Source organism: Cricetulus griseus, chromosome 6, assembly GCF_003668045.3.
Source record: "Cricetulus griseus strain 17A/GY chromosome 6, alternate assembly CriGri-PICRH-1.0, whole genome shotgun sequence".
In the NCBI taxonomy this organism is placed as follows: Eukaryota; Metazoa; Chordata; class Mammalia; order Rodentia; family Cricetidae; genus Cricetulus; species Cricetulus griseus.
In genome coordinates this window covers 89,244,867-89,257,606 of record NC_048599.1, presented here as the reverse complement: position 1 = coordinate 89,257,606, position 12,740 = coordinate 89,244,867, and the positions used below count along the sequence as shown (strand labels likewise).

Here is a 12,740-nt window from a genome sequence, read left to right as displayed (position 1 = left end):
ACAACAATCTACACAGGAACATAAGAAGTATAAGCAGGAGTATTATGCTGACTGAAAAGGAGAAACATATAAATAAATATATGTTCTAGGAATGTCACAAAGAGCAAATCAATTCCTCATATGCACCCACAGTTATTTTGCACAAACAAATAGCATACATAATATCCTTCATGTTTATGATGTATAGAAATAAACACAGTCTGTTACACTAGATAAATTTCTCTATTATTATGCTAAAATTAATCCCTCATGTTATTGGGAGCCAAAGAGATGGCTCAGCAGGTTGAAGGCCCTGTTGTTGAATTCTCCCCCGAGGGCCCACATGGTAGACATAGAGAAATGACTCTTGCAAATTGTCCTCTGGTCTTCACCCATGCTGACATATCTGCATTCTTATATAAATAATTTTAAAAAGGCAAATGCATCTTTATTGATGCACTTAGAACATAATTACATGCATTAGTAAAAAGTAGGGCGATCTTTGTATATATATATATATATATATATATATATATATTTCATTTGTTCCGGGAAACATTCTGAAAAAGACAGCAGATGTTTACCCAATTGTGGCTGGTAGAACTCCTCAATTATGTAATATTTAAGAAAGTATGGTCCATATCTTTCTCAGTGTCCTCTGTAGAGCATATTTTACATCTTTGTTCCTCAAACTGTATATCAAGGGGTTTAACATGGGGATAATCAGGGTATAAAAGATGGAAGCCATTTTATCCGTGTCAAAGGAGTGACTAGACTGGGGCTGCACATACATAAATATCAAAGTCCCATAGAAGACAGTGACCACCGTTAGGTGAGACCCACAGGTAGAGAAAGCCTTGCGTCTGCCCTCAGCAGAGTTCATTCTGAGAATTGCTGTGAGGATGAGCAGGTAGGACACAAGAACAACTAGAAGAGAGGACATTAAGTTAAAGGCTGCCAAGACCAAAATAATCATTTCAATCTCATAAGTATTTGAGCAGATCAAAGACAACAACGGAAGACTGTCACAGTAGAAATGACTGATGACATTGGAGCCACAGAAAGACAAAGTGAAAATCTTTACGGTGACTAGAAGGGAAACAAATGTACAATAGCAGTAGGGGACTGCCACCAGCAAGCTACACACCCGCTGGGACATAATGACAGTGTAAAGCAGAGGCTTACAGATGGCCACATAGCGGTCATGGGACATTGCCGACAAAATAAAAAGTTCACTAATTATAAACACAAGAAAGAAAGCTAGCTGTGTAGCACAAAGATTATAGGAGATTATGTTTAGATCTACAACAAAATTTAGCAACATCTTGGGTCCCACAGCAGTAGAATAACCCAGATCTGTGATAGCCAGGTGTCTGATAAAAAAGTACATAGGTGTTTGTAGCCTGGAGTCCACTGTGGTGAGGATGATCATAACCAAGTTGCCCCCCATTGAGCTCATGTAGATGACCAGGAACAGTCCAAACAATGGGGCCTGGAGTTCAGGGCGCTCAGTGATACCCATCAAGATGAATTCAGTCACCACTGAGAGGTTTTGTTTTTCCATCAAGTTTTATTTGAAAAATCTATCCTAGACAGAGACACAATAACAAAATCATACATTCCAGTAGCATCACCTGACAAGTTATGCAAGTTAATGCTTTCAAAATAGAGACAAATATTCATGTTTTAAATATTTGAAATTAAACAGATCTCTATAAATGAAAAATCTTAGAGAAAAATAAATCATTTTTTTCAACTAATGTGACTTTATTCACAGAAACAAATCTTTCAATGTCTATACATGTTTTTATTATAGTAAGTGAGAATGTAATTCAACTGTTTTGTAATGGATAGATAATAGGTGGAAAAAAAGATAAACACAGACATATGTATACAAAAGAATTCTGATAACAATTTAAAAGGTTTGTAATAATCTTGTTAGGTGAGTGAGTGTCCTAATGTGTATTATTGGATCAGTTATTAAATATATTTATATGAAAAGGAAGATAACCACTATTTTTCATTTTAGCATAATAAACATTTTACTAAAACAACTCAAAATCAATTATTGTGAATTTAAGTTCCCCGTGAATATGTGTGTGTGTGTGTGTGTGTGTGTGTGTGTAGCATATATGTATGCAGATAAATTCCATGTGTGTGTGTAGATTACTGCTTAGAAGGAAAATGTCAGTATCAATCTTTCTTAGTCACTTACACATTAGTTTTTGAGACAATGTCTCTCACTGAACCTGAACTCACTAACTGGATAAGCTGGGAGGTCTGGAGCCCTATGGACCTACCTAGATCTGTCTCCTCAGAGCTGGGATTGTAGGTATATGGCATTGCACTCAGCTTTTACATGGGTCCCAGGGATTCAACTCTGGGGCTCATTCTTGGACAGCAAGTACTTAACAAGTTGAGTCATCTTCCCAGCTGCTTACATTTGCGATTAAAAGAATACACCCTGATACTGCAACTCTGCAGTTCAATTGTGCATTCCTTTTGGAAACCTTTGCCTATTTCCAGCCCATCATTTCTATCAAGCCAACAAATGGCCTCATTTAGCTCTATTCTCTGACTAATTTTTGACATATAATAGGTATGGAGGAATATGCATCAGACCACTTAGGTACTTTCAGTCATTAGATATTTTTAAAAAGAAGATCTGGTAGAGAGTGGGCTTACGGGTTATCTGAGAAGTTATACAACAGAAATCTGTTATATTTTTTCTTAAACGATTCCACTGGAAATTCATCATTGTTTTTGTGTGTACTGAAGACAAGTGTCTGGCTTAGACAAAAGTCCCTGTGAACTTTCTTGGGTCATCTTCAGATATTTACAGATGACAAGTTACCTCAAGATAAAGTGCAGTCCTGATTGGTTTCCTTTGGAGAAACACTTTATGCATATAATTAGAGAGCAGGGAAAGAGGAAGAGATTATGGGAATCTGATGCTGCCACAAGTGGTAAAAACTCAGTCTACAAAGACACAAGAAATAGCTTCTGAGGAGAAGCTCCAGTTTCTGCTGGTTCTGGGACTTATGGCTACAGTTCCATTTTCACAAGGCCAGGAGGCAAGCTGCCACTTCTCTCCATTTATCCAGATTTAAGAAAATGACAGCTTTAGCTCAGCCCTGTTGTTCTGGAGAAAGCCCAGCTGCAATTTGGAGAATCATTGAAAAGAAGTGACAGGGTGAAAACTCACAGGACCAAGCAGACTCAGAGAGACCCAGAGAGAAATTTTAAGGACCGAGTTTAGAAGTAGGACACCTGTGCCAGAATGACTGTGGAGTTATTTTCACAAGCACTCCAACAAGAACCCACTACATGGTTAAGGCAGCAGATGATTCATATTCAATACATGCTTTTCTATCCCACCACAAAAACATCCCTTAAGATGCTTTGTCTCTGGGCCACCTGGACTTTGCTAACCTGTACTTCAGGTCCCAGACTACAAAAGTGGATGTAGAGGGAAGTTCCATCTGCACACGATGGATAGCCCAGCTCTAGGTTCCAGTCAATACCCCTGGTGTTCTAAACAAAACAGTATTTAGGAGATATATGAGTCCAGCCATGTGGAAGTCCCAGCAAAATGAAAAGCCTTCATAGACCTGGAAAATATGAATACCGCCATACTTCTATTACTCAGCCTCTCTAGGGAAGATTAAGGATGTCTCCTATAAGTGAGGCATACAAGGTCAAATACTATGTCCTACCTCTTCCACTCAAAATAAAGAGAAAGAAATAAGCTCTGATGCTTATTGGTTATGTAAGCCGGGATGGGGCCCTGCCAACTCTGAATGGAATGTGATTGGTTATCTCCAGAACCCTGTTATAGTATTGTCTACAGCACTAAATGCAATTTCTATATGCAGTAGTTTAGAATATAAATCACTTAATCACAGCATCCCATGAGGCAATGTTTTCTGTCACCCACAATTTAAAGAGTATGCAACTGAAGCATACAGACACTATATTCAAAGGATGAACCCAACTCATAGACAGGGCTTGCTGTCGGAGTCAGGGATAGAAGCTTGAACACTACAATTGAAGGAGGTGTTCACAAAATATCCACAGGATGTTTAAATTGTACAGGAGAGAGAAAAAATGAGAGAAGGTTCAGAGGGAAATAATATATCAAAGTGTCTGAGGAGGGGAGATTGACAGGTTCACCCCTTTTCCTATTAGCCCAGGTATACTGCTATAGGGTGAGAGACAAGAAAGAAAAATCAGAGGGAGAAGTGGAGGAGAAGGTCTAGTGAAGGACAAGAGGATGTATTTGGAGAAGGAAGAAAGATGTAAGAAGAAGAGCTGATCATCAGCAGCTGTATGGAACGCTGGCCGGGGTGGGGGGGGGACAGGATGCAATCATCCACCATGAACACTCTGAGTGTTTCTCACTGTGGACCTGGACCCGTGTGCAGATGGAACTTCCCTCTACATCCACTTTTGTAGTCTGGGACCTGAAGTACAGGTTAGCAAAGTCCAGGTGGCCCAGAGGCAAAGCATCTTAAGGGATCTTTTTGTGGTGGGAGTAGAAAAGCATGTATTGAATATGAATCATCTGCTGCCTTAACCATGTAGTGGGTTCTTGTTGGAGTGCTTGTGAAAATAACTGCATAGTCATTCTGGCACAGGTGTCCTACTTCTAAACTGGGTCCTTAAAATTTCTTACACTGACAGGCATTGATGTAAACATTTTAGTACTCACAATAAAATCACATCTCCACGTTTCATCCCTAGCTCTTTGCTAGAACACCCACTGTAGGCTTTTCCTTCCCTCTGCCCAATCTGACCTCCAATGGCTCAAATATCTTCTCTTAGAGCCTTTTTACCACCCCATCCTTTTATCTCAGTTGCCAGTTCCCACAGGCATTCTCTCCGAACCTGCCACACAGAAACAGGTAGACGGTGTTTACCCTCCCTCCTCTCTTCAAATGCAATCCCCCAGTCTCATTCTCCTCTCTGTAGTAGAACATCTGCTGTAGCCTCTCCTCCCTCTTTGCCTCCATTCCCAGGGGACTATGCAAATCCTGGTGACACACCCTGCTTTTCTCCCTCCTGTAGACCATCTCAACACTCCCTGCTTCTTTACCATCTCCATCTCTAAGTGTCAGCTTCCAATGCCAAGAAATACATTCCAACAGGAAACCCTTGTGGGCAAACCTGGAAGGACCTCAGGAGAGCTCTCTACCAGACAACACACAGCCATGGTACTCTTCTAAGAATCAGAGAGGGAACTGGAATTTCTAAGAAGAGAAAGGAAGGAATGGAACATGTGCCCAACAAAGATAAGAGAAGATAGCACCATCTATAACTGGGAGGGATATAGAGAGGGGAAACCATAATCAGAATATGATGTATGAAAAATCATGTTTTCAATAAAAGAGAAAATAATATATTAATAAAATGTTGTAAGGCATTATGATGGAAACTGTGTCTGAAATTATTTTAAATGATGAATGATGGTGTATATTTAGTGTCTATGCTGTATCTTAGCTAGGTGTACACATTGACCTTTCTTTGGCCAAAGGATTGGCAGAAACCCTTAATTCAGTTCTCAAACAGCAACATTTTTCTTGTAGGGTTGTAGAGAAACAGGGAAGATGAAGTGAATTTGATACCTGTGACCCTTAAGCATAGTTCTCAACCATCAAGCACATATTTCTTGGTTTCACGTGTTTTCTAGTTGAAAGTAACCTGATGAAAGTTTCATTGACAAAGGTATCCATATGTGCTTCTGCAGAGAAATTCTCCATCTTTTTCAGGGCTGCAGCAAAGCAAATACGAGGAACAGGTAAACGCTGACCTGTGCATGCATCAGGTTATGTATACAGCCAATACCATCCCATGCTCCAATGCTAGATGATCAAAATTGGACAAGTTCTTTTAAAAAAATTGCAATTCCTTAAATATTTTGGTATTGTAAAATGCAAGTTACTTTAATATAAAATTAATTAAAATAACAATTTTCCTCTGGAGGCATTGTCACTACGTATGAACTATACTCCTCTGTCAATAACAAATGCTTGTTATGTATATGAACCATGAGGAATATAAAAACTCAGAAGAACTTAGGAGAAATACAGGTCATTATCAATGTACACTCTTGAAATTCCCTTTGGATAAATCGGTGCAAGATTTCAAAGAGAAGAGCTGAAAAATATTTTTAGTTTTTCCTTTCATTGAAAATAGACTTTTCGGCCACATGATATATCCTGATTACCATTTCCCCTTCATCCATATCTCTCAGTTCCCTGCATCCCCTTACATCTAGATCTACTCCAGTTCTGTCTCTCATTAGAAAACAAATAGGTTTCTAAGGGATAAGATAAAATAAAATAAAAGATAATAAAGCAACAGATCATAATTGGAAAAAAAAAAACAAATGGAAAGAAAAGGAGCCCAAGATAAACCACAGGAAACAAAGACAAATTCAGTCACATACCAGGGAATCCCATTTAAAACACTAAACTTTAAAAATAATTTTGAAAAGGTCACAAAAAAGATAAATCTCTAGTTTGATATTTGGAAAAATATGAAAATGAAAGACTGAAGCTTTACAGCTTCAAACTTTACTGCATATACATGTATATATGTGCACAATGGTTTCATATAAATATATATATATATATATATATATATATATATATATATATATATTCCTATCATTTTTTGGGTTTCATGGTAAATAAAATAACTTACATTCACAAGTACACATATTATACAAGTATGCAAACAAATATTTTCTTAGACAAATCACATTACATGTTATCATGTTACTCACTGTCTCATCCTGTTTCAATATGTTCAAATGTAATCCAAAATGGGAGGTATAAAATAAAAAGAGAGAAGTCCAATTGTTCTTCAGACACCTTGGGGAAATAGAAATCCCAAAAACTCCATAAGAAAGAGTCACTTACATATAATGAGAAAACCAGAGCAAACTCAGTCATGGTTTCAGATTCTGGACATGTAAACTGTCTGTCATTGTGACTTGTAATGAAATGACTCTCGAATCATCCATGTGTTCTTTAACAGGGTACTGCTGAGTACAATTTAAAGCCTTCATTCACCTTTTGCAACTGCCCCTAAGGAGATGCCACACAATTTGCAGATTATCCCTAAAGCATTTGAAATCTTAATGAAATGCCAGGAAGTTAGCCAATAATTGTTGCAAGCAAGGTGTATTCATCTGTGACTTTGAGCATTTACTAATTGTGTATGCCAGCAATCCAAACTTTGGGTTTTGTCCAAACCAAATGACAGTGATACCATAACATCTTAATATGTTCATATTCATTGTAGAACATTTTTAAAATTTGAAATATGGAAAGTGTATTATCCACTAACATATGAAGAGATAAATTAAATTTAAATACAAAGAAATATAATTTATCTTTAAAATAGTGCAATATGTGATAACAAGAATGAATCTAGACACTACAAGGCTGAGTGAAACAAACCATTGCAAAAGGGCAAGTATGGGTGATCCTATACAACACAGTGTTTACAAAAAAGACCCAAACTTGCATAATCTGATTTGCAGTTTATAACATGCCAATGAAACTTTAATTTAAAATATATTACATAATGAAACAAATTTCTACTGTTTTAAAATGAAAGTAACTTGAAATGTATTAAAAACATTTAACAGATTATATCATAATTTATATTTATAAAAATTTATATGTAACAGGAATTTCCATTTAAAAATTACACATTTTTAAAAATTTATTAAACTTAAGAAATTGTATGAAAATTAAAAGTCCTGGTAAATTTGTGAAATATAGCATGAGCATGTGTATTTGTGTGTTTATGTACGTGTGAATCTACAGCTTAGCATGTGACATGACACACACATGTAGCTCTTCATTTTTCCCCTTGATTGAAACAGTTTTCATATTTGCTCAATATTGTGCATGCCAAACTAATTTCTGTCCATAAGTGCCTGCAACTTTTCCTTTTTTACCCTTCCAAACCACTATGAGAGTAATTAAATAATATCCTCTTGGAGCTAGAGTTACCATTAATGTCTATCTGCCTTTCAGAGACTATGGGAACCAAACTCCAATCCTCCATGGAAAAGCAAGTGCTCTTAACCCCAAAACCAGTTCTAAACTTCCTAGTCTTTATCTTTAAATGACTGCTATAAGCATCAAAATCCTATTTTGTAAATATAGAACTGTTTGTAAACACTGTCTTCTCCATCTGAATAGTGATTTCATTCAATTGTTCTGCTTGCAGGTATAAGAATTATCTTCTGTGGTCCAAATATATATATATATATATATATATATATATATATATATGTATATTATATATATATATATATATATATACATATATATATATTATATATATATATATATATATCAGCAAAACTATACTGTAAATAGAAATTTGGATAATATTTTGTAAGGTACTCCTAAATGTCTTACTCTATACACGGTTTCCCTCTTCCCTCCTTAATAATGTCTACTTTCTTTTGTTAGTCTGTTTTAATTTTTTGTTTGTTTTGAGTCTGCATTAATTCATTTATCTAGAGACAATTTTTTCTGATACATATTTATTAAAATTTACTGGTTTTGAAGTTGTTTGTTGCATCTATGTTCCTACTAGAAAAGCTGAGTTATTTTGCCATTTTTTGCATATCAGTATGCAGCCATCAACTTTTTAAAAATTTATTTTTATTTTTTGTAATTAAATTTTTAGTTCAAATTAGAAACAAGCTTGCTTCACATGTCAACCCCTTCTCCCTCCCCTCCTCCCAACTCTCCCCACCAACTCCCTACCTGACCCCACACCATCCACCCTCCACTCCCCAGGGAGGGTAGGGCCCTTGACACGGCTCCCCAAATTCCACCTAATCATCCTGGGCCTGGCCTGGGCTCCCCCCATGTGTCCAGGCCAAGAGTGCATCCCTTCTCATGGGATGGGCTCTCAAAGTCCCTTTGTTTTTTTTGATTTTTCGAGACAGGGTTTCTCTGTGTAGTTTTGGAGCCTATCCTGGCACTCGCTCTGGAGACCAGGCTGGCCTCGAACTCACAGAGATCCACCTGCCTCTGCCTCCCGAGTGCTGGGATTAAAGGTGTGTGCCACAAACACCTGGCTCAAAGTCCCTTTTTACACCAGGAAAAAAAATACTAATCTACTACCTGGGGCCCCATAGAATGCAGAGGCCTCCTCGTTGACATCCATGTTCAGGGGTCTGATTCAGTCCTGTGCCAGCCTCCCAGACAGCAGTCTGGGGTCCATGTGCTTCTCCTTGGTCAAGCCAGCTGATTCTGTAGGTTTCACCAGCCTGTTACCAACCCCTCTGATCTTCATTCCTCCCTCTCTGCAACTAGGTTCCAGACTTCAGTTCAATGTATATCTGTGGATGTTTGCCTTTGCTTCCATCAGCCACTGGATGAGGGCTCTAGGATGGCATAAAATGTAGTCATCAGTGATATTAGAGGGGAAGGGAATTTAGGATATTCTCTCCACCATTGCCTAGATTGTCAGTTCATGTCACCCTTGTAGATCTCTGGAAATATCCCTAGTGCCAAATCTCTCCTTGGACCTATAATGGCTCCCTCTAATATGGAATCTCTCATCCTGCTCTCCTCTATTCTTCCCCCAACTCAAAATTTCTGCTCCCCTATTTCCTCCTCTCCCCTCCTCTTCTCTTCCTCTCATTCTGGAAGCTCCCTGTCTCCTACCCTCATGCTCCAAATTAGTTCATGAGATCCTGCCCCTTCCGAATCTCTGGGCTCCATTCATTTTTCTCTTAGAGTCCTTATTTCCTAGTTTCTTTGGTGAAGAAGATTGTACACTGTTAATCCTTTGCTCTACATCTAAAATTCATATATGAGCCAGTACATGTCATGTTTGTCTTTTTTGTGACTGGGTTACCTCACTCAGGATGGTTTCTTCTAGTTCCATCCATTTGCTGAGAATTTCAAGATTCTGTTTTTTCTGCTAAGTAATACTCCATTGTATAAATGTACCACATTTTCTCTATCCATTCTTCAGTTGAGGGGCATGCATCTAGGTTGCTTCCAGGTTCTTGCTATTACAAACAATGCTGCTATGAACATGGTTGAACATATCGACCAGAATGGCTAAAACCAAAAACACCAATGACAATCTATGCTGGAGAGAATGTGGAGAAAAAGGAACACTCCTTCATTGCTGGTGGGAGTGCAAACTTGTAAGGCCACTTTGGAAATCAGTATAGTGGTTGCTCAGAAAAATGAGAATCAGTCTACCTCAAGATCCAGCAATTCCTCTATTGGGCATATACCCAAATAATGCACATTTATACAACAAGGACATATGTTCAACCGTGTTCATAGTAGCCACCAACTTTTAACTCTTTCTTTTTTTTCTGTCTGTCTGTCTGTCTGTCTGTCTGTCTGTCTGTCTTTGTATTTTTTAACAGAGTTACATTTTATTGAAAGAGATTCCAATAGCTATTTTAATCATGGGTGTTAAGAGAAAGATGTAATCAGGAAGAAATTGAAACATACTTAAGAACTCACATATGGGCTCCTCAAAATAAAGTCATTAAATCTGTGTCTTTTCATGCCAAAGTAAGAATGTGCTTTACATTAGTGGTTGGTAAGTCATTCTGAAATTCTATATATGGACCAACTGTGAAATATATGTATTTGTGATTCCATGATGTATGATTAGCAACTTCTCAAGTATCAATTCAATCTGAATATACCAATAGGTATACTATCAAATTACTTGCTGACATTCATCATATTTCTAATTTATTTTCATGATTCAAGTTCTTAAATGATATAAGCATAAACTTCATTAGTCTTTTTGATTTTGAATTGTTTGTTGATGTCATAAAGTTTTTATTTTTGTGAATTTCAGACATACATAAAATGAAATATGATTACATCTCCATCTCATTTTCCTTTTCCAACTACCATCATATCACTCCAAGATGCCCTGTCATGACTTTATTCATTTTGGTTAACCTACTAAATCCCATTATTGTTGTCCATATTTGTACAGATGTGGGGATCACCAACTAGAGCATGTGAAACCGACCAGAGGGCACTCCAAACATATGAATGTTCCTTTTCCTCCACTACTCCATCATGCTAGGACTTTGGTTGGATTGATCCTGTGCTGTTAAATGTAATTTACTCGGGTCAAGAGTATCATTTCAGAAGACAGCATTCCACTTCATTCCTTTGTTCTTCTTTCTCTTTTACCTCCATGTTTTCAGAGCTCAGGTAGTAGGGGATTAATAATATATTCTACTGTTCTTTAGTACTTATTCCAATATTCTCAACACTTTGAGCAGTTAAGCATCACTGTACTTATTGCTATTTACCAAAAAATCGTCTGTTACTAAGGTTGAGGGCATCTGAGGTATATGGGTAAAAATATAAATTTTATAAGGCAAGTTGGCAGCATAACCATTTAGTGAAAGTATGACAACAGATTCTATCATAAGGTCCATCCTTCCTCAACCATGGATTTTTGGATATATTTACATGACCAGGCACAACATTTCTTCCTGTGGACCAGGCCTCATATCAAACCAGAGAACAGGGTTTTGTTGTTGTTGTTGTTGTTGTTGTTCTATGACAGTCCTATTTATATTACACCACTGGGCACATCTTGCCTGGCAGATCATTACATGCATTATCCACCTATGTGTGACCACTGAATTTATTTTATTCCTATCAGCCCACATACCTAGTCTTCTTGAAGGGAATTTCTCAGTCCATTTGAGATTGATTTCTCTATGGCATACAGCTGAGACATTTGATATCATCAGCAAGAGGAATTTATCATGTAGTCACAGTGGGCAACCAAAGACAATGATATTAGCCTTTGTTGTTTTAGAGAGTACAAAAACCTCTTTTTTTAAAAAAGAATACTAAGAAGGTGTGTCTAGGACCAGCAATGGCTGCTTTGGTGGCTAGCTCCACTTTGCTTGGCATTCCAATATGGCTGAGGTAGCAACTAGGATCATGCTTACTCCGCGTCCCACAAAATGCTGCCATCAAGTCACCTGCAGGTGACTCACAATTTCTTTGTCTGTATAAGCATATGCCAAATCTGCCAAGTAGCTTGAAGCACCCACAAACGCCATTCAAGTTCTCTGTAGTGGAACCTCCTAAAAGAGTTGTATATTATAGACTCCAAGCACAGACCAGTAAGCCATCTATCACTTAAAAGAACCTCACCTCTGATTGCTTCTAGCAAATAGCCCACTGTGAAAATGCTACTACAAATAACCCATGCTTGACTCTGTTCTTTTGTATATAGAATCCATTTTTAAACTTTTTTCATGTTTACATGGGAATTGTTATCAAAATTTTGGGTACCACATGAGGCTGGAGGTTTTAGTGTGTCTCACCCAGTCCCACTAAACTGTTTCTCTCCTGCCCCCAGTCTCCATAGCCATCTATTAAATAATCATTCTGAGGCTTAATATTAGTGGTAATTGTTTGGCCTATGGCTCAGGCATATTTCTGACAAGTTCTCATAATTAAATCAACACATATTTACTAATCTGTGTATCACCACATGGCTATGGCTTACTGGTAATACTATGGCTTCTTGTTTCTACAGTGGCTCTATTGTGTCTCCCCAACATCATTCTCTTGGTCACTCTGTTTGGATTTGCTGCACAGCCATATTTTGCCTGACCATTGTTCAGGCAAATGACAGCTTTAGTCATTAAGCAATAAAAGTTACACATATTCACAGCATACAAAAGGAAGTCCCACATAATCTTCCCA

At 37.6% G+C, this 12,740-nt stretch overlaps 1 protein-coding gene across 1 annotated transcript; it reads right to left on the bottom strand.

The window, feature by feature from the left end:
* Nucleotides 1-601: 601 nt before the first annotated feature.
* LOC100772944 (olfactory receptor 8K3) lies at nucleotides 602-1,543 on the bottom strand. Its single transcript, XM_027421182.1, has one exon. The coding sequence runs from the start codon at nucleotides 1,541-1,543 to the stop codon at nucleotides 602-604; it is 942 nt and encodes a 313-aa protein (XP_027276983.1).
* Nucleotides 1,544-12,740: the final 11,197 nt, after the last annotated feature.

What these genes read in the sequence shown, in the direction of transcription:
- LOC100772944 (XM_027421182.1), bottom strand. Translation starts at nt 1,543, where the DNA reads ATGGAAAAACAAAACCTCTCAGTGGTGACTGAATTCATCTTGATGGGT.